This window comes from Daktulosphaira vitifoliae, unplaced genomic scaffold (assembly GCF_025091365.1).
Source record: "Daktulosphaira vitifoliae isolate Bord-2020 unplaced genomic scaffold, ASM2509136v1 Scaffold_5, whole genome shotgun sequence".
Classification (NCBI taxonomy): Eukaryota; Metazoa; Arthropoda; class Insecta; order Hemiptera; family Phylloxeridae; genus Daktulosphaira; species Daktulosphaira vitifoliae.
Window position 1 is genome coordinate 1,909,469 of NW_026099576.1, and position 21,223 is coordinate 1,930,691.

Below are 21,223 nucleotides of genomic sequence, written 5' to 3' on the forward strand. Positions count from 1 at the left end.
CTTCGCCATACTTACTGAACACTTGGCTTTTTGCACAAGCGTTTATACTCCATCCAATCTTCTCTCCTTTTGCTCTTCTGCCATACTTTGAATTGCTTTTCCTTATTTACTATGATTTTTTGAATGTCCTCATCCCACCACCTGGTTTCCTTGTTTTCTGGCATTCTACTCTTACTCTCACCAACAATCTCTTTTCCTTTGCAGAGGCTACTACAATTTTTTTTGCCATCACTTAATGTTACCATAATAGAAGTCAAGTCTGAGCTTAACAAATTAAGTAACAAGTTGGTTTTTTTTTATCATTAACCAAATTACAAGACCTTAGTTTGTCCGACTTTTTATAAAACAGTTTAAAGCCCCTTAAGTTTAGCTATTTAATCTGATTACCATGTAACAATGATAAGAATTTATAATTAAATAACCAAGCTCTATTTTAATAATAACTAAAATTTTATAATTATTAATATTAAAAAAAAAACCTATTTACATTTTCAACAATTTATACATATTTGTATAAAAAAGATATAAAAATATTTTAAGTCTTTTTTTAATTAGTATAATCAATTAATATAATTATTTGCAAATCAACATCATTAAATAGTTTACCAAAGGTATTTTATATGATAAAAACCTTTATAATCGCAACATTTTACAAAATATTAGTTTTTTTATATCTGATTAACTTAATAATTAAATAAAAATTTATTTTAAACAGTTCATTTTACATTTACAAATATGTGATAAATTATTATTCTTATAAAATAATTAAAATAGTTAAATCAATACCATATAGTTACATACATTATACTTCATAATACTTTAATAATAACATTTTTAATTATAAATAATAAATATAATACTTAAACAAAAGTACTATACAATAAAAATAAAAACATAAATCATAAAGTTTGTATAAATTTATTTATAAAATATTAAAAGTTTACTTATTTTGAGAAGTAAATTGATTGGAAAGTTGACGTCTTTTGATTTGAAGATCAAAATGATAACTAGAATCAATCAGTGCAAGATCTACTGATATATCTAAAGATGATTTTAAAGGTGGTCTAGCTCTAATTCCAAATGTTGTTGGTCGTAAATTTGGTTTTGGCGATAACATTAAGCATAATAGATCATACTATTTGTAAAAAAAAAAAAAAACAAAAAGTTAATATATAATAATAATAATCTAAATATGATAAGAACCAACTATACAAGACAATTGTTATTTTGCTGTTTATAAAATTTAGATGAATTCTGTAACAAATTTTAATCCTGATTTTAAATCTGGTTTCAGATTTATTCTATCACAGAATTCAACTATATATTGTAGATAGAAGTGATTGTTACCTTATTTCTTGTCTTGTGTTTTGTAGACAACAATAAAAATATGTTCGTGAAAGGGCTAACGTTATTTAAAATAATTATGTGGATTTAAATAATTAATAAATTTTTTTCTTTTTTAAATACTTATCATAATAAAGTACAGTTAATATGAATAAATTATAATATCACAAATACTGATTGGTAAAAGTAAAAAATTACAAATTAAACATTTTTATAATAGCAGTAGAAAGTTAACAATATTATATTTATTTTTTTGAAGAGAATTTTGATTTGTCTTATCAGTACAAAGGACTCCATAAGAAAAGACAAGGAAAAATTAAAAACATTTATAAATAATTTTTAAAAGAAGGAGGGAGAAAACAATAAATTAACATACAATAGAAAAAGATACATTTTTTAGCTGATAAAATATTGTATAGTTATGAATATGAATTTTAAATTATAGAAATTTACAAAATGACATGTCCAAAATATCAAAAATAATGCTGGAAAAATTAAATTTTTAACTATTTTAGTATAAAATATTAATCTCTTATATTTTTCAACTCGATTTAGCAAAGCTATTGTTTTTACTCTGCCATTTTTTTTTGTTTTAAAAATCAAATCAAATCACTATGGGGACTTAAAAATCATTACCAATTTTTTTTATATTTTTGATAATGTAACAAGACATCTTTCTTTAAAGATAATTTTTCTCTAAACTTATATTAAATTAAAACTACAAAGAACTTTAAGATAAAAAAAAAAAGACTAAAGGGTTAATAATATTATATTCTAGTAAAAAGAAATTGTTTAGTTAAATTTAAATATAAAATTATTTAAACAAACCTACATATGTTCTTCTTCTTTATGACAGCCAATTATTACCTTAAAAGTTTTGATAGCTTATTTTATAATTATAATTTGTTTAATTAAATTACACACTTTTTAAAATAAATCAAGTATATGTCAAAATATTTTAGAACAGTGATATTAATCACTGTCAGGTATCAATCAATACTAATCTAAAAAATTCTTCAACTCCACTACGTTGATCCTGATTGTACTTAATTTTATATTATTATTATATGAATTTTTATTATAATTATCATATTTATTGTGTTTTAAATACTTTTTTACCAGAATATTAAAAAATCACAGTTTTAAGCAAGTGACATTCATCTATTTATTTTGATAGAAATTTTATAATACAGTAACTGCTTTCATAAATTTAAAGTTCCAAAATATCAAGGTTAAAGAATTAGTACCTGAATACCTATAATCTTAGTTGCTCTAGAAATGAGCACTATTATATAACATACATCTTACTTAACTTACTTCATTCTTAAATTTATTAGAAAATTCTTGAGGAAACACATTATTCCTCAATCTTGTTAATGTTTGGTATCGTTCCATTTCAGTGTTAAACGGATTAAGCAATTCGAAAAAAATTACTCCCAAAGAATAAATATCTACTTTGTAATTATATGACATACCTAATAACTGAAACCAAAAAAATAATTTAAGTTTCTAAAAAAAGATATTAGTTGTATTCTTAAAATCATTTACAATTTTTTATAGTATAAAATAAACAAAGAAATTATAAAAAATTATAAGGATAATGTTGTTTAAATAGTAAAAAAATTATTACTTATACCTGTTCAGGGCTCATATAAAGTTGAGTTCCTACTAAGTCTGTATGCTGCTCATTAAATTTCTTTTTTTTTCCATCATAAGAAGAATCTCCTTCATCCGACTCAATCATTTCAGTAACCAAACCAAAATCGCCAATTTTTATTTGACCATCTAAAGAGAAGAATATATTTGAAGGCTGTAAAATATATACATATGTCATTAAAATGAATAAAAAAATTTTAGTTATAACAACCAAAACTTTTATTAATAACTATTATACAAACATGAATATATACATACAAATTCGAAAATTAGTCTTATAGTTGTATTTGTATTTATATATAAATACTGTTAAATTTTATATCCCCTTTGTTCCAATGATGTTATAAGTTATCATAAATAGCCAGTCTTCACGAAGTATCCTCCCACCTCTATGTAGTGCAACCCGGACAACAGACTAGACTCTTGGTCTGACTAATAGAGAGACAATGCTGTATTGCAATTCAGCATTTGATTAATTTTGAACTGAATCACATTATAGTGGTTTTGAGTTTTAAAGACAGTGGGTTTACCTAAAGTACTGCCTCACAGTGATTCGAGGACGGTTCATATAATGTTGGTCATAAAAAAAGAGGTAATATAATAAGTATATTGTATTTTTAGTATAAGTATAGTAGCCAAAGAACCACTATGATTGGTGTGGGGGTTGTTACCCCATGGGTCTGTTTGATATAAATATTATAAAGTTCCTATTAGAAAAAATTTGAAATTGTGACTATTGTTTAAGGGAATAATTATTATGAGTAGACTTTTTTTAATCAGATAAGAGAACACATTAACACAATAACACATTTATTTAATAAAAGCATGTTTTAAAATAGTAATCTTATAATGGGTTATCTCACAACATATGGTACACATGTTTTATCAAAAAGTGTAATTTAATTGGTAAATTTATTTTTAATACATGGATTGATCATAATTTTTTTTATAGTAACTCAAGACATTTTCCTACTCACAAATGGTAGAAGAAAATGGCATCACACAAATTAAATTATTTCTTATTTTTTACCATGTTACACATTATCTATATCCTTTAAAATGATATTAAACTAAATATTTTTTAAAAGATTTAAAAATTAGCAACATAAACATATCTTTATCATATTTTATATTATAAAATTTAAACTTTAATTAGTATATATTTTCTCATGGAAAAAAATCTGTTTAACTTAGTTAACCATTCAGAAGAGTGATTTGTAAATATAAAAAGATACATATCATATGAAAAATCATATTTATGATGAATGTTTATAATTTATATAACATATAATATTTGATTAAAAATGTATAAATTCTTACTTTTAAATCTCTGTGAATTAATCCTTGTAAATGTACATACTCAACAGCTTGGACTATTTGACGAAAAATGTCTAGTATATAATTCATATTTCTATTAGTGGTATTATCTTTGAGCCATTCTCTTAAACTATTTTGATGGCACAGTTGCATTTGTATGTATAAATAGTGTCTTGCTGCTGCTCTTCGTTCACTATTCTTGTTGTTTTTAGTATCACATTCTGACTTATATCTACGTCTATTACTATTCTTAATAACATTACTAGAACTAATATCTAAAATACATTCTTTAATGCTGTTCTCATTTGTTTCATTATCAAAAACTATGAATGAAGAATCACTATGATCATAATTACTGACTAGAGCTTTAGGATTATTTAATATTTCTGAAAGTTTTCCACTACTCTGTGAAAAAGTTATCATTGTTGATAAACTTTTGGAACGCATGTGTTGTTTTCCTGGATTTAGTTGGTTTTTTTGTGCTTTATCACTTCTTGTACTAATACAGATATCAACATCACTAAATAACATAATTACAAAAAAAATTAAATTATTCAATCAATTAAAATTAAATTTTAATACAGAAGGCTACCTTATAAAATTAGATATAAGGCACCCAGGTGCAGTAAAATCTTAAAATTATAAAATACAGGGAGATTGACTAACTATTCCTCACAAATTTTCTTTAAGTGTTATCATATATGTAATTATTTTATTTCTTATAAAACTTTGTTGAGCTACTTGACAAGAAAAATAAATATTCTATCATCATCCCTTAACCCTCAAATCAATATTAACTTCAGTTTTTCAAAGAGCAACCCAGTTTTTTTTTTATTAACTTTATTTAACATAGAAAAAAAAATATTTATTTCAATAAATTCTAAACGAGATATTACTAATTAAAGTTTAGGGGATTTAACAGATAAAACAGTAGTCAGGTAAATACAGTAACATTAATATTTGATGTACAGATAAGAACTATCGGTGTATTGTACCGTAACGTAAAATTTGCGCGTCTTTTATAAATCAACGTAATATTCTCGTCCCCTAAAATTTAATGAATCATAGTTTGCTGATAAGTGAATAAATAAAACTAAATCTAATCTGATTATATATAAAAAAAAATAGGGTTACCATTTCAAAATTGAAAAGCAATATTGATTTAAAACATAATGGATGATTATAAAAATATTATTTTACTCATTGAGCAGACCAAGATAGAAACATAATATTTCATAAAAAAAAAAATAAATAACTCTTATATTTTCAGAGATAATTTGTGAGGCATAGTTAATCAATCACCCTGTATAATAATTATGTCATCAACATTTAAAGAAAACAAAATCATTAAATAATACTAACATTATGATTAAAAGTAATATTTTATGTAATGGGAATAAAAGTCATGAATCATGGATTGATATTTTGATTATGTATGTCTGTCCAGGGGACACTAAGCATTAATTTTTATATTTTTAAGGACATTATAAAAATTATATTTGTTATAATTCTAATATTTTTGTGTACATGTTGTGATTATTACAATTTAAAGATACAATTGTTTGTTTTGGCATTAAAACCTTGTAATTTAAATTTTGTTCCATTGATTTCTTCATCATAATTATTATTAATTTTGTGTGTTCGGTTAAAGTTAATGTCAGAGTGTTTTTATTCGGTCCAAATAACTACTGTGCAACCTGGCTAGTCTTTTGAACCATCTTTTAGTAAGTAAAGAGAAAAAATAGTTGTGCTGGTAGCTGACTTTTAGTCAATCTTCATCTCTTACTTTTGACCTAGACTATGATAATGGATCTAGAGGCTCCCTAGTTTAGGGGATTATGCTGACCAGTAATACTCAGATGAGAGGACTTGGGAAGAACCAAGAAATGCTTTTTGTAGCTAAATATTATTTTATGAAATAATTGTCTGTGTGCAACTGTATCGACGGCTAGGCCAAGCCAGCATAAGTCATTGGATAAAAATAACAATAAATATATTCCAATATAATTAAATTTCAAGTTAGAAAAATTACATTTATATTTAATAATTGAATTAAGGAATTTTTTTTGATAGTTTTGTATTCATTAAATTTATAAGTAAATATTATTATGGACAAAGGTAAACATTTTCATAGTATACTATTGAAAAAATTGTCTGGTATTACTATTTTATTTGTCCTAAATATTTTTAAGACAAAAGGATAAATTCCCAATTACCATGATTTTTCAATCCAATTACTGTCATGTTTTTCTTGCCAACCTGTTGGAGGTTCTTCAAGCCAAGTATTGAAGTATCGAACAATATTCTGATGATCCAATTTTGCTAAAGCTTTAACTTCTCGTAACACACGATTTCTGGATTCTTCTCTAAAGAGAATAAATATAGTTTAAACTACAAAAATGTAGAATCAAGAATTATTATATCTAAACTTTTTTTTTGTAATATGCTGTTTTGTGATGTAGTGAACATTAATTGTTTTCATTTAAAAATATTTCACCTCAAAAACCAAAAATACATGATTTTCTAGAAAAGATTTTTATAAACAAATAAAATTCCTTTCTTCATTCAAATTAGTTCTACAAAATTACTTACATAATGAGACGATTAGAAGAATTTTAAATAGTGCCAATATGGACCCACATATGTTATCTTATTAACCACTTCCTTTTTCTTATTTTATACTTTAAAACGGTAATTTTTTTTTTTTATATTATTTCAAATATTCTATTGAATCGTTATGAATTATATTTATACTGATATTATTTTATAAAATTGTTTAATAACCTGATTTTGTAAATGGACTAAGCCCGTTAAATTTATAAATAAAAAAATAAAAGCATCAAATCGAAGTATGAAATAGATCATATTAAATACAAACTGTAAAGTTAACGGCAAAAACATACATAGAACATTTGTGGAATTGAATTAAAACAACAGCTTCAACTGGGTTAGAAAAATACTTTGGAATATGCATGAGTATCAAAGAAAAAATTTGGTTCAATGAGTAATACAAGGAAATCATAGATAGGTAAAATAAATGATAAGAATAGTGTTAAATTGAGCAGAACACAACAAGCAGAAAAGAAACTAATAAAATATATAAAAAGGAAAATAGATGAGAAAATAAAATAAAAATTGATAAATAGCAAACAATAGGTAAAATCCCTCAGTAATAGTAGAACTCATTAACAGTTCTTCATGATTTGATAGCTGATATTAATCAACACTGATATTATTATACAACACCAAAAACAGAAAACTAGAATGATAAAAAGCCAAAATCAAGACTTAGTTATAAATAAAACGGAAGTGATAGAAGAGTTATATTAATTTTGATCCATATGTCAGTAAACTCCGAGATTTAAAATGAATGCTATGAACAATAAACTGAAGAATAATAAGTTATTAGGAAACAAAAAAAAAGTGTAACAGAATTATTGATAGATAATGGAGAAGCTGTAAAGAATGAAATATGGAAACAGACCAACCTTATTTGGGAAAAACGAATGCTTAACTTTTTTAAAAAAGGGGAGACATACTTGAAACAAAAAACTAATGAGGAATTTTCTTATTAGACACTTGTCATAAAGTATATTAACAGATTTATTAGAAAGGTTTGCTCCATATGTTGATCAGATAATTGGAAAGTATCAATGTGACTTCAGAAAAAGGAGGTTAACTACAAATCAAATGTTCATTCTAAAACAAGTAATGAAAAAAAAAAAATTGTTTGTCCTGTTTGAAAAATGTGTTAGATTGCCAATTAATTAAAACGTTTCGTTGAAGAGGTAAAAATAAAAAACCCAGCACGGTGGGGTCGTGGCATAGTTGGGTCCAGTATATATAGATGATATCTGACAGTGATTAAAATCACTATCATAAAAAACTCTTTGATGCAAATCTGTAGATAGTGTTTAATTTAAAAAAAAAGTTTGTCAAAAAAGTAGGTCAAGTGAGAGCTGAGAAAATAAATGATAGCTACAAAAAACAAACCACATAGTAAAATAATATTAATATTAATTTCTTCTCACGAGAGTAGACTACAGTAATGGGATCCTTGATATTTATTGAAGTTATTGAATCTAAATGATAAAAAAATCAAATGTGTTAAATATTTAAATCTAACTCAAAAAGAATTAAGAAAAAATTCAGTGCCATAGGCATGAAAAATACCCAAGTGTTACCGTCTCAAGAAACCGTACGTCTCATTCGTCACTTAATAAAAATGGAAATTTAGCTAGTTCAAATTTTAAAGTTTTTTTTCTCGACTTCAAAGAAACAAAAAAATTTAAATATGTTTAATTTTTTATACTATGTCAATTATACTATGACAAAATAAAGTCCGAAATTTTTCTTTTTAATATTAAAGTATATTACATAAGCTTTAATTTAAGATAAATATAAAAGTGTCAGTATTTCCGGAACACTTTTAAAAATTAAGTTGAAAAAGTTCTACTTTCTATATGCATTTTTTAGATTTGAAACCTCCCCGTATATAGGGAAATGGTCTGATTTAAAAAAAAAGTATGTCGAATGAAACAGGTATATAAATATTATTTCTTATAAAAAAATTGTATTGATCCATAAATTTTTCAAAAAGTTATAACATTATAAAGTTAAAAATGTAAAATATGAAATCGAGAATCTTCACTCAAAAATAGCATTCGGTAGCCATTTTCACCGTGAAGACAAGTCCAGAGGTCAAATTTTTTTTTTCATAATAAAGTATATTACATTAACTTTAATTTAAGATATATATAAAAGTGTCAGACCTTCCGGAACATTTTCAAAAGTTAAGTTGAAAAAGTTAATTTTTTGTAAAAAAGTTACCATTTTGAATCCTCCACTGTGGGCAGGTCAAATTTATAAAAAAAATACATCAAATAGTAGGTAAAGACATTATGAATCTATAAAAAAAATTATATTGATTTGTTCATTTTTGAAAAAGTTATAGCAGTTTTAAGTAAAAAAAATTGAAAATTTTTTGAAAATTAGCGATTTTTAAATTTGTAATATTTTTGGAGGTCTCCCCCATTTACGGGGAACGAGGGAATTTTTTTCAATTTTTAAGGGTAATGTCTAATTAAATGTTTTTATTTAATAAAAAACCCAGCACAGTGGGATCGCGGCATAGTGGGGACGTGGTTTAGTTGAATCCAGTATAGATTTAATCTGACAGTGATTAAAATCACTATCATAAGAAACAATTCGATGCAAATCTGTAGATAATGTTGAATTCTAAGAAATAGGTAATACCTATTACAATATTAACTGATTATAAGTTTTATGATTTATGAGTGTAATATATGTATAAATATTTATTATGGCAAATAAATATAGTATAAAATTGATATTTAATAATTTAGTATTGTAATTTTTACGGAGAAATTATAAAAAATTATAAAGTAATTATTACTTTTATGACAAACAAATATAAAAGTCTAAGGTCTTGATGCAATACTTTAAATAAAAATTGTTTGTTATTAGCTTAAATGGGAAGATGAGAATTGGTTTTTATAAATAAATTTACTGGTCTACAAGGAATTTTCATCAGAGACCTAAATATACTTTTCTAAACCTATTTTCTCGCCAATTTTAAATAAACAATTAGAATTTCGCATATGGCTTAAATAATAACAAAATACTTCTAATTAATATAACAAATAGATATATGTTTGATCATTAGGTTACGTATAAATAATCAATAAATATATTTTAATTAAAAATAAGTTTAAAAAAATGTACTTTTTATATGCATTTTTAAGTTTTGAACCCTCCCTGTATAAAGGGAAATGATTTGATTTTAAAAAAAAGTATGTCGAATAAGTATTTATTTGTAAATAGTATTTTTCATAAAAATTATTATTTCTAAATTGTCAAAAATATATATACTAATTTTTATTATAATATGCTGAATTATCTATGATATTAAAATCATCATTTATTATTAATTTTTTGTGAATCGTTAATGATACTGTCACAGACTTTATGAAGTTTATACATAGTGTTTTTTTTAAGTAAGGACACAGGTTATTTGTTATAAACAATGAGAACAATAGAAAGTTGTTTCTTTAGTTACTGAATGCCCTATATAATTCAGATATTGAATAATATTTATTTGTACTTTAATTATTATTTGTATATTCAAGTTACACTACTTATAAATGCAATACTATATTAATAGTAATTTAAATATTTTTATAAAAATCAAGAAACTAAAATGTTATTTTATGTTATTACAATACAAATTTTATCTATTTATACTTAGTTGAGAATTATTCAAGTGAAATGCTTTTATAAATACTGTCAAGTGTAAAAATACTAAGATAAAAAATTAGTATATTATTTATATTTTTAAATGCTATGTGTATCTCTTTTTACTTCATATAATATTTATAAAGGGAGCTAAAATGTACTTTTTATTAGAAAATAGTAAAATTTATAAATATTAAAAAGTTAAAATATTTAATACGTATATTTATTATTACATAACTAATATTTTTTATAACTTAATGTTTTTTTAATAAAGAACTCAAAATTCTATGTATTTGACAAAAAAAAAAAATAATTGTGTACATGTAAATTTTGAAAATTTGTTTTTTTTTTTGTGATGGATATGTGAAAATATGAACCGTTAAGAAAGAAGAAAAATTAATTTAATTACTTAACTTAATGATTACATATATACTCAATTATTTCACAATTAATTAAATGTATATCATTTTTTCTTACTGTGAAGGTAATGGTATTCTTTTAATAGCATAATGACAATCATCAATTTTATTTCTAGCTTCAAATACAATGCCAAAACCTCCTTTACCAAGACAATTAATTGGTTCAAAGTCTTGCAAATAACGAGATTTAAATTCTAATGTCATATGTGGTTCTTTATTTATAAAATCAACAGATGTTACATCAACACCCGAATCTTTGCACTCTGTAGTGTTATTGATATGTTTTATAATGTCATTTATTTCATTTTTCTGTAAAATCATTTTAATAAAAGATAAATAAAAAAAAAAAATGAATTAATATCATGATAAAAATTCAATAATTAATTAAGATTTAAGATTAAATATTATTTTATTATATATAATAATTATTGACTTTAAAAATTAACTTAACTTCTTATACGTCAGTATGATATTTTTATTACACATGTTAAAAAGTTACTTTTTAAAGTATCAACATTGCTTACACAATAATAACATTTTTATTATAAATTTTTCCTTATATTATGTGCAATAAAAATTTCTAATACATGTATGTAAAAATTAAGACAATTTTTTTACAATGATTTATAATTTAATAATTTATTATATAATTAAATACAGAGATGATTCGTTATTTATGACTTGCAATATCTTTAAAATTACAAAATAAAAAATTATTTTTTCTTATCACAAATTAATAATATTCTATGTTCTACGATTTCCAAAACAAATTTGGTCCATCATATCCACTTACTTTTATTTATTAATTAGAAACTTATGTTTAACCAACTTAAAAATAAAAAAAATACTGGTCAGTAACAACTATTGAACTGGTATAGTAAAAGAAATTATCATTTTAATACCAAAATAGGACGATACATAAGTGTCTAAAGATAAAAATAAACATACCTACAATTTATCGTCAGTCTAAATTAAATTGTTAACAGCTTCTAAAATACTGGTTCAAACAAAGGGTAAATCACTTATGAATATTTTGTACACTCGATTTTAGAACACCACAATTTCTATAAATACCTAAAGATTTCTATAATTACTTAAAGATTTCTATTTTTTATTTGAAAGTTTTCCATAATTATCAAAAAATTACATAAATTTAAATCTTAGTGATTATCCAATGATTTTTACTTGGATTATTTGATAATTTTCTTAACCAGGAAGTATTATTATTTTTATTTTGTATTACATTATTTTAAATTCTAATTCTATTTTTAATAATATTCAACAGCACAAATACTGTATAATTTAAAATAATGGATTTTATTGGAGTGTTTTTTTTTTAATTAATTAATTGTTATTCAATTTTTCAAAATAGGCAACCTTTATTCTTAATAAAAAACATAATTATAACTATAAATAACAAATAATGTAATAAAAATCACAACAATAACACATTTAATAAAGAAATGAATAATTCATTTCTTTATTAAATGTGTTATTTAATTATTAAATAAGCTTAATTTACTTTTTAGCTACGATGCGAAGCTGAGAAGGTGTTTATTTTACTATATGTTTTATTTTTATTTTTTCTGTCTGTTACCACTTTTTCTTAGCTCTCACCGACCCGATTTCTTTCAACAATACGTCAAAAGATCAAAAATTATAACTGGTCGAAGACATTACTCTTAAAAATTGAAAAAATTTCCCTCGTTACTGTAAATGGGGGGAATCTCTAAAAAAATTACAAATTTAAAAATCGCTAATTTTTGACATTTTTTCAATTTTTTTTACTTAAAACTGCCAAAATTTTTTTTTTAAATAACCAAATCGATATAATTTTTTTTTTTTATAGATACTTGAGGTATTAAAGTATCAATCTATATATATTTTTTTAATAAATCGGTCAGATCTGACCCTTTACCTGCTCACAGGAGGGGATTCAAAATGACAACTTTTTCACAAAAAATTAAGTCTTTCAATTTAACTTTTGAAAGTGTTCCGGGAACTCTGATACTTTTATATATAACTTAAATTAAAGCTAATGTAATTTACTTTTTTATGGAAAAAAAAAATTTCGGACTTCATTTTGCTTTACGGTGAAAATGGCTACCGTATGCTATTTTTGTGTTCAAATTCTCGATTTTATATTTTACATTTTTAACTTCATAATATTATAACTTTTTGAAAAATATATGGATCTATACAATTTTTTTATGAGAAATACTATTTACATACCTCTTTTATTTGACATACTTTTGACACGGTACCGTGTTTCCCTCAGCCGCACATCACATTATCAACCTATATGAAAGTGTATCGGGATCTGAATCATAAGTGCACGGTGGCCTAGTGGTAAGGTTTGTCTATACAACACCTTGGGTCGCGGGTTCTAATCCCGTACCGTGCCTCTTTTTTTCACATGATTTTCGGTACACTTTCTATAACCGGCCGTCAATCCCCGGCGGCCGTGTTACTTTTTTTTTAATAAAACCATTTTCCTTTATATATTTATGTATATATTACACTTATAAATCTTGTAATCAGAATATAAATAAGGAAATAGGAGTTTATTTTGCTTTTGGAATAATCCACAAATTTCTTAAAATTAAACATTATCAACAGATTTGCATCAAAGAGTTTTTTATGATAGTGATTTTAATCACTGTCAGATATTATTTATACTGTCCCAACTATACTAAGTCTCCACTGTGTCGCAACCTCATTGTAATATGTTTTTTGTCTGTCATTATTTTCAGCTTTCTATATATGTTTATTCATTTAGTTTTTAGATATGATAATATAATCAGTTTAATAATATATATCAATTTTTATGAGAATTTTGTGTAAACACAAATTTTATTAAATAAAATTGGTAGGGACAACTAGTAAAATCCCAATTTTGAAGATAGCAAATTTTAGTTTTTAATTTTAATATTTTTTGACACTAGTGAATATCATCTTACTACTAGTTAGATACATTAAAACAACATTCTGTTTATTAAATTCAAGTTGATAAAATTTAGTTATTAGTTAATCCTGGCTAGCTATCTTCTATACGGAAACGGCTCCTTGAGTCAAACAAAAAATACTAGTTTTTTGTGTAAAAATCACTGTTTTACATACTGTTTTTTTCAAAAATTAGTGTTTACAGTTGTGGTAAATATTGTAAACCGTGAAATGAAAGAACCCCTCAAAGAAACCCATAAAATGAACTAAATAAAATTTAAATCTTAAATAAATAAATACATAAATATTTTTAGATAAGGGCTTACTTCTAAGAAAAAATAAATTTTTGTTTCATAATTTTAAAGATATTTCAAGAGTCATAGTTAAACAATCAAAAATACTTTACCTTTTGGTTACGGAGTAAAGTAATTAATCTAACTAAACGTGCTGGAATTAATATATTTATTAAAATAGCAGTCAACACACTAATGAATAATACTTCTTTCCACCAGTACCACAAAGATACAATAATGATTTCTACGGGCATTTCTTCAATTTCATCTCCATACTTGTTTATACTTTTTAAATCACTGTTATTTTCTTTTTCAATAGTTTTTTCTTTGTCAGCAATTTTTTTAGGATGTTTTGTACCATAAAGAAAATACCCATTACCTGTTTGAAATAAAATAAAAATTATTATTACTTTAGTTTAATAAATTAAACATTTTTATTTATATTTATAATAAAAAAAATATAGCATGGGTATGAATTTATAAAATTTACAAAGTGATATATATATATATAAAATATCAAAAATGATACTGAAAAAAATTAGGGAAATTATTAGTTCTAATGTATATTAGTATAAAATATTTATCTTATATATTTTTTCAATTTGATATAAAAAAGCTATTAATTTTACTGTCGTTTTTTCATCACTAGTTCATTTTGGAAGTAAGTCCTTTTAATCTATGTTTAAATAATTCTTATTTTATATGTTCTCCATACAAAAATGTAATGGCCTAAAAATATCTGAGAAACGTTCCCTAAAATACTCATCTTTTCTAAAATAATTACAATTATATTTGATTAGATTTACCATCTATGAATCCAGAAGTGTATAAAACAGATATAGCAGTATTTTTATCATTAACTGTTTGTATAGCTGAAGATTCAGTTGATATCAAGTGACCTATAAAAAAATTGTTAAATAATTAAATCAGCAAATACTTATCAAGAAAAAAAAACACTTGAAATATGAAAACTAGTCTTGGGCAAATTATGTTTGAAAAGTAATTAAGTTTATTACTTACAGCACCTCAAAAAATACATTTTTGTAATCACAAATCTGCTACATGTTTTAAAATGAAATGAAATTACTCTACTTAAAAAAAAATAAAAAGTTACTTATCATGTTACGATATATGTGTAACTTGATAAAAAAGGTAATGTCACATTTTCTTACTCATTTATTCAGTGCTATCACAAATACCTAGGATAATATAGGGAAGTAGAACACCCTCATAATTGATTAAGTATTTATACTTAACAATTTTGTCAATTTAAATTTCAATAACATATTTAAATCCTGTTTTTTATTAGTTGAATTTTTTATATAGATACAGTAAATCTGTACACAACACCCCTTTATAAAAAATAATTAGAACTCCATTAACACTATAAAACTTTTATTTTAAAATGTTGGCTATTTTGGATAATATACCTAAAACTTATTGGAGTATTACTTAATTTTCCTAGGTTTCTAAAAATAAAGATTATATAGTTATCCTCCATTAATAATAGTTATACATTTGAAATATAATCCACAAAAATAAGTTTTTTTGAAAAAGAACTCTAAATGTAATTTAACCATTAATATGTTATTAAAAAAAAAAAACTAAATTACCTATTTAATTTATTATAAACTAGTTTTGTTACAATAATGAGTAATTTAAATTACTCTACTTCCCAAGACTAAAGATTAATTTAAAAAAAATTATTTATAAATTTACTTGAAACTGGTATAGGTTCCCAAGGAATTTTATATTTATTATTACTATTTTCTTCAATGAAAAAAGAGCGTAGATGAAGAGAAGATGGATTAATTCCAAGAAACCTTTCATTTTCTTGAATGTAAAGCTATAATTTAGACAAAACAGCAAATTAAGTATCAAATGTTTGATTACCTTTCAAAAGAAAGTGATATGGTTTGATTTACTTGTTTTTTATACATTCCCAGGTAAACTAAAGGACCTAATGTATCTATACTATTATCTTGTTTAAATATGTCAAGATTAATTATTTTACCATTTTCAAATTTCCAGACATTGACTATTGGCGAATGAGACTAGAATAAATAATTATAAAATAATTTCTATATTAACAAAATAAATAAAATAAATAAAATAATAGAATGTTTTATATAATCAAGATATAAAATTACTTTATGTGTCCAGATAGTCTTTTCTGGATCATCATATGAGTAAGCAGATAAAATTCCATTGGGAATATTTACTTTAAAATCAATTTTTAATGAAGGGTTGGTTATTTGATAACATTTATTTAATCCAGATATAATCTTAAGGTCATGTTGTCCTACACTAAAATTCCATCTGAAACATATTTAAAATATTTTAATACATAATGTGTTAAAGAAAATAAATTTTGATTACTTATTTATTTTAACACTTATTTAATGTGAAGTCATAAAATGGCTGAATTAAAAAGTCCTTTATTAAATTAAATGAATTATGAACTTAAAAAGTATTACATAGTCAATAATTCAAGAATAATGTGTAACTAAAGATAACCAACAAAAAAAATGTTTAAATTATACTTATTCTGTAAGTAATTGAGTGAGTTATGATAAAAAAATCACTCTATATATTCAAATTTATAATTTATAAAACCACTGAATCTGCCCTCTAAATCAGCAGATTCTAGAGAACAGAACCCAATATCACTTACAATTATTATCTTGATACTATAACTATCTTCATAAATAAATAGAGAATATTATTGTATACCTTTCTATTCCACTATGAGGTTCTGATGATCTAACAGTTTGAGTTTGTCTTTGTAAAACTAAAATACAACTATCTGAGGAAGTCAAATCATCTGTAGTGATATTATTGCATTGAGCCATATCACAAACATATAATAGTTGACCACTAGCCATATCAATACCATAAGTTTGACTTACTTTGCCACCTTAAAAAAAATAAAAATGATTACAATATAAATTAGCCACCTAATTTACCTTAGTTTCAAAACATACCCGAAATGATAACATCATCATTATATCGAAAGGATGACTTTAACAATGAATCTACTGTAAATGGTATACGATCCAGAGTTTCTCCATCAAATTTATACAAGCTACCACTTAATGATGGAATCATTCTTGTCCAATGATCATGATTAGACAACTAAATCAAATTAGTGTATTTTTAATATAAAAACAGTAACATAGTGGAGTAGTGGCACAGTGTGAATGTGACATAGTTGGGGCAAGTATAGATGATTTCTGACAGTGATTTTAATCACTATCATAAGAAACGCTTTGATGTAAATCTGTAGATAGTGTTAAATGACATTGATATTAGTAGATAAACAGTATTGTTATTATCAATAGTAGTAAGGCACATTGTTGTGAGTTAATAAATACACTAACGGACAATACAAAAAGTATATCTATTGATAATCATAATTGATAATAAAAAATCCATGACTATGACAGCAATGTCATAAAAACCAATTAGCTACCTGTATTTGTAATCCCTAGTGTATTATACATGTATATTAACTCAAAAATTTGAAACTTTAAATGTTTATATCTAATAAATGAATAAAGTTAAATTAAAAACTCAAACATTTTATTAAATTCAAAATATGTGTTCTCATTTAAAAAAACTCAAGTTAATGTTTTTTAATCTTGAAGGGATGAAAAATTATGTTTTTACTACATATTATTGTAGTGTTTTTCGAATGAAACAATATTTTTCTTACTAAAAATTAAAAATTTTCAATAGTTACTGAGTAAACGAGTGTCTTATCCTTAATAAATCACCCTGTATATATAAATATATAAGGGAAAATGGTTTTATTTAAAAAAAAAAGTATGTCAAATAAAAGAGGTATGTAAATAGTATTTCTCAAAAATATACTTTTCTTTTTCAACTTTTTGTACTGTTTTCAAATCTGCAATCAGACTTTTTTTTATCACTTCTAATTTTTGATATTATTACTAACTAGTAAAAAATGAGTATTAACATATAAAAAAATAATTAAAACAAAAAAAAAATTTTTGTTCAAATTATAACTGATTTTGATTTTTAATATGTTAAAAATAATTATAATAACATTTTTAACATCTTTTTTTTAATCCTCTAAAATAGATTTTTGTGAAAGTTTATAGTAAAATAAATTGAATTTGCTAACATAACTTTTAATTTAACTTGCAAGTTTGAAATTGATATCATTAAATAGAAAATTTTATGATTTAAAAACTGTTGTTGTTAAAAATAATATGGAGTCAGTAAATTTTATGATTACTATTTCAGTAAATTTATCAGAAATGCTCAATATTTGTTTGAATATTTCATAAAAGTAGGTCAAGTGAGAACTGAGAAAATAAATGATAATCACAAAAAAAATCTATATAGTAAAATAATTTTAAAATGAATAAGACATTTCTTCTTATGGTGTTGGAAGAAAAGGAAATATAAAAAGTATTTATAAAAATAAATAATAATGATCCATACATTTACAAAAAGTTATAGTAATATAAATTTAAAAATATAAAATTTAGAATTTTTCACAGAAATTGTAAGTTTTTCTTTAACTTTAATGTCCATTTTCACTAGAAGATAAGTCCAGAGGTCAAATTTTTTTTCCAAAATAAATTATACTATGTAAGCTGTAATTTAAGGTATATATAAAAGTGTCAGTATTTCCAGAACATTATCAAAAGTTAAGTTGGAAAAGTTGCTATTTGAAACACCCCTGTTGACAGATAAAACGTCAAATGTTTACAAAAATATTTCAATGATAAATAAACACCTAAGGCATTTATAAAAAAAAAAATTTCATTGATTTGTTGATTTTTAAAAAAGTTATATCAGTTTTAAGAAAAATTGAAAAAAATGTCGAAAATAATTGATTTTAAACATTCTAATTTCTTTGGACATTTCCTCCATTTACGGGTAGCAAGGAGTTTTATAAGTGAATTGTGAATATTAACAACACTTTTCCTTTCTTACTTTTTGAAAATATTTCAGTAAACTTGATACTTTTAAATAGATCTTAAATAAATAATTATGTATTATACTTTATTTTGACCTCAGGACTTGTATTCTATAAATAAATGGGGATTGAAGTTAAAGGAATACATACTATTGTTATGTAAAAAATGAAAATTAAGAAAAGTCATTAAAATTAAGGAAAAAATAATCAATTTCATCAATCTAATTAATCTACTAAGTAATCTTAAAATTTGTAAATATCCTAATATGTAATGTAAATAACACATAAACATTAAATGATTTCTGTCCACTCTAGTACTAAAATAAAGTTTCTTAGTTGACAAAATAATAAATATAAAAATAATAATAATAATAATAAAAGAAATAATTTAATCAAAAAAATGTTTTAATAACCACTTCTACTAAAGCTATAAAAAATAAAAAAAATTACATAATAAATTATATACCTCAATTTGGTCAATACTTGAAGATAGGAGAGCTCCTGGTTCAGTAGTTAGTTCCCATGCTTTTCTACCACCATCAGCAATGTTTAAAGCAGTTACCTTTCCATCTAATGTACTTAAAAATACATATCTGAAAAATTTAATTTAAATAATTTTAAATTAAAACTATGATTATAATTTAGTAATTTTCGTACTCATTATTCAAATTTCCATTACAAACATTAGTGTTATCGCAAATAATAATCTTAAGTGATAGAAATATTAATGTAAAAATGGCTAAATAAATGTTCATTATTCTGCAAGTTCAAATTGACACATTTTTTTAAATCTTAAATATAATTTTATAGTCATAATTGATAATTTATCATTGATATAAGTTAATTTTATGTATAATTATCAAACGAAATATTTGTTTAGGACATCAAAATGAATTGATATTCAAATTTAAGTTTTGTCAGTGTTTTTTAATGATAATGTTAAATAGATAATCACATCTTGAAAATAAGAGGTTTTCTACATTTGACCTATACTCATCAAGTTCTATTAGTTACTATTCAACTTAATAATAGTAGAAGTTTTATTATAAAACTCCAACTGCTATTAATGAATTAATAGGAATAAAAATTTAAATGAGGACACCTTACAAGTTAATATATGTACGTAAATCTACAATTAGTTAATAATTAAACATCATAATTTATTGTTATATTGCGTCAGTTAGAATTCATACTCACTCTAAATAATTGTAATGAGTTTAACTTTTATTGAGACTCACTAGTAAATTAGTTACCTATATAGTACAAGATTAATTAATTATTAAGTCGGTTATTAGTACTACTAAACCTTACTCAGCACCGAAGTTTGTAACTAAAAAAAAAATACATTTACCTTAAAAATTCATTTTTGAATCAAAGCTTCTTAACGGATATTAAGATGGGTATTCAATAAAAAATACGGCTACGTACAAATTTATAAATTAGGCAAATAGTTGCTATTTGATATTCAAACAAACATTTCAATTAAACATTTTATTATTTATTTTCATATTAAACAAGATAATTATTAGGTAATTTAATAGCGCGTGCGACAGATCATATTTCAATAAAATGGAAATAACAATGGTTAACGACGGCAATTCACCGTATGCAAACTAAATTATATTGTGATACCCAAAAGTTAGCCAAACTAACGTTAGTCATTGATAAATTGAAAAATAATCAGTCTAAATCGACTAAGAAAAAAATAATGAGCAATTTGTTAAGAATTATCTGGAATACTAATGGACTAGTTCAGTGAAAAAAAGAATTAAAAATGTTTTTATACAGCGGAAAAACAGATGTAGCTCTGAAGAAACTCATTTTACTTAATGGTCATTTATGGTTATAAAACATATATAACACAGCATTCAAGCGGCAGAGCGCGAAAGGGTCAGCATTGCTGTATTCTATATAAATTAATAATTATTGATAGAAATCAATATCAGTATTAATCGTCATGGTTTTTGATTACTGATTATTGATTGTGAGTTTTATGTTTGTAAAAATTAATCGTCCACATTTAAAGATTCATATTTTCTTTCAAT

At 23.5% G+C, this 21,223-nt stretch overlaps 1 protein-coding gene across 3 annotated transcripts; it reads right to left on the bottom strand.

Annotated features, from left to right (window-relative positions):
- Positions 1–793: 793 nt before the first annotated feature.
- On the bottom strand, positions 794–20,401 carry LOC126908322 (eukaryotic translation initiation factor 2-alpha kinase). Of its 3 annotated transcripts, XM_050690251.1 has the most exons (16): positions 19,836–20,061; positions 19,645–19,771; positions 17,212–17,362; positions 16,961–17,144; positions 16,378–16,546; positions 16,153–16,281; positions 15,947–16,073; positions 15,034–15,126; positions 14,341–14,606; positions 11,050–11,300; positions 6,534–6,683; positions 4,321–4,837; positions 2,981–3,154; positions 2,662–2,826; positions 2,173–2,211; positions 1,032–1,135 (listed from the first exon to the last, which is right to left on the bottom strand). In XM_050690251.1, the coding sequence occupies exons 1-15, from the start codon at positions 19,931–19,933 to the stop codon at positions 2,173–2,175; spliced, it is 2,640 nt and encodes an 879-aa protein (XP_050546208.1). In that variant the 5' UTR covers positions 19,934–20,061; the 3' UTR covers positions 1,032–1,135. The 3 variants fall into 3 exon arrangements, with proteins under 3 accessions (XP_050546209.1, XP_050546207.1, XP_050546208.1); XM_050690252.1 differs by lacking the exons at positions 2,173–2,211; positions 19,836–20,061 and adding an exon at positions 20,376–20,401 and having other exon boundaries at positions 794–1,135; XM_050690250.1 differs by lacking the exon at positions 2,173–2,211 and having other exon boundaries at positions 794–1,135; positions 19,836–20,060.
- Positions 20,402–21,223: the final 822 nt, after the last annotated feature.

Coding starts and splice junctions, on each gene's coding strand:
- LOC126908322 (XM_050690250.1), bottom strand. CDS start 19,933: ATGAACATTTATTTAGCCATTTTTACATTAATATTTCTATCACTTAAG. Junction 15,127..15,946: donor GGAACCTATACCAGTTTCAA/GTAAATTTATAA, acceptor ATTTTTTTATAG/GTCACTTGATATCAACTGAA. Junction 11,301..14,340: donor CTTTACTCCGTAACCAAAAG/GTAAAGTATTTT, acceptor ATGATTTTACAG/AAAAATGAAATAAATGACAT.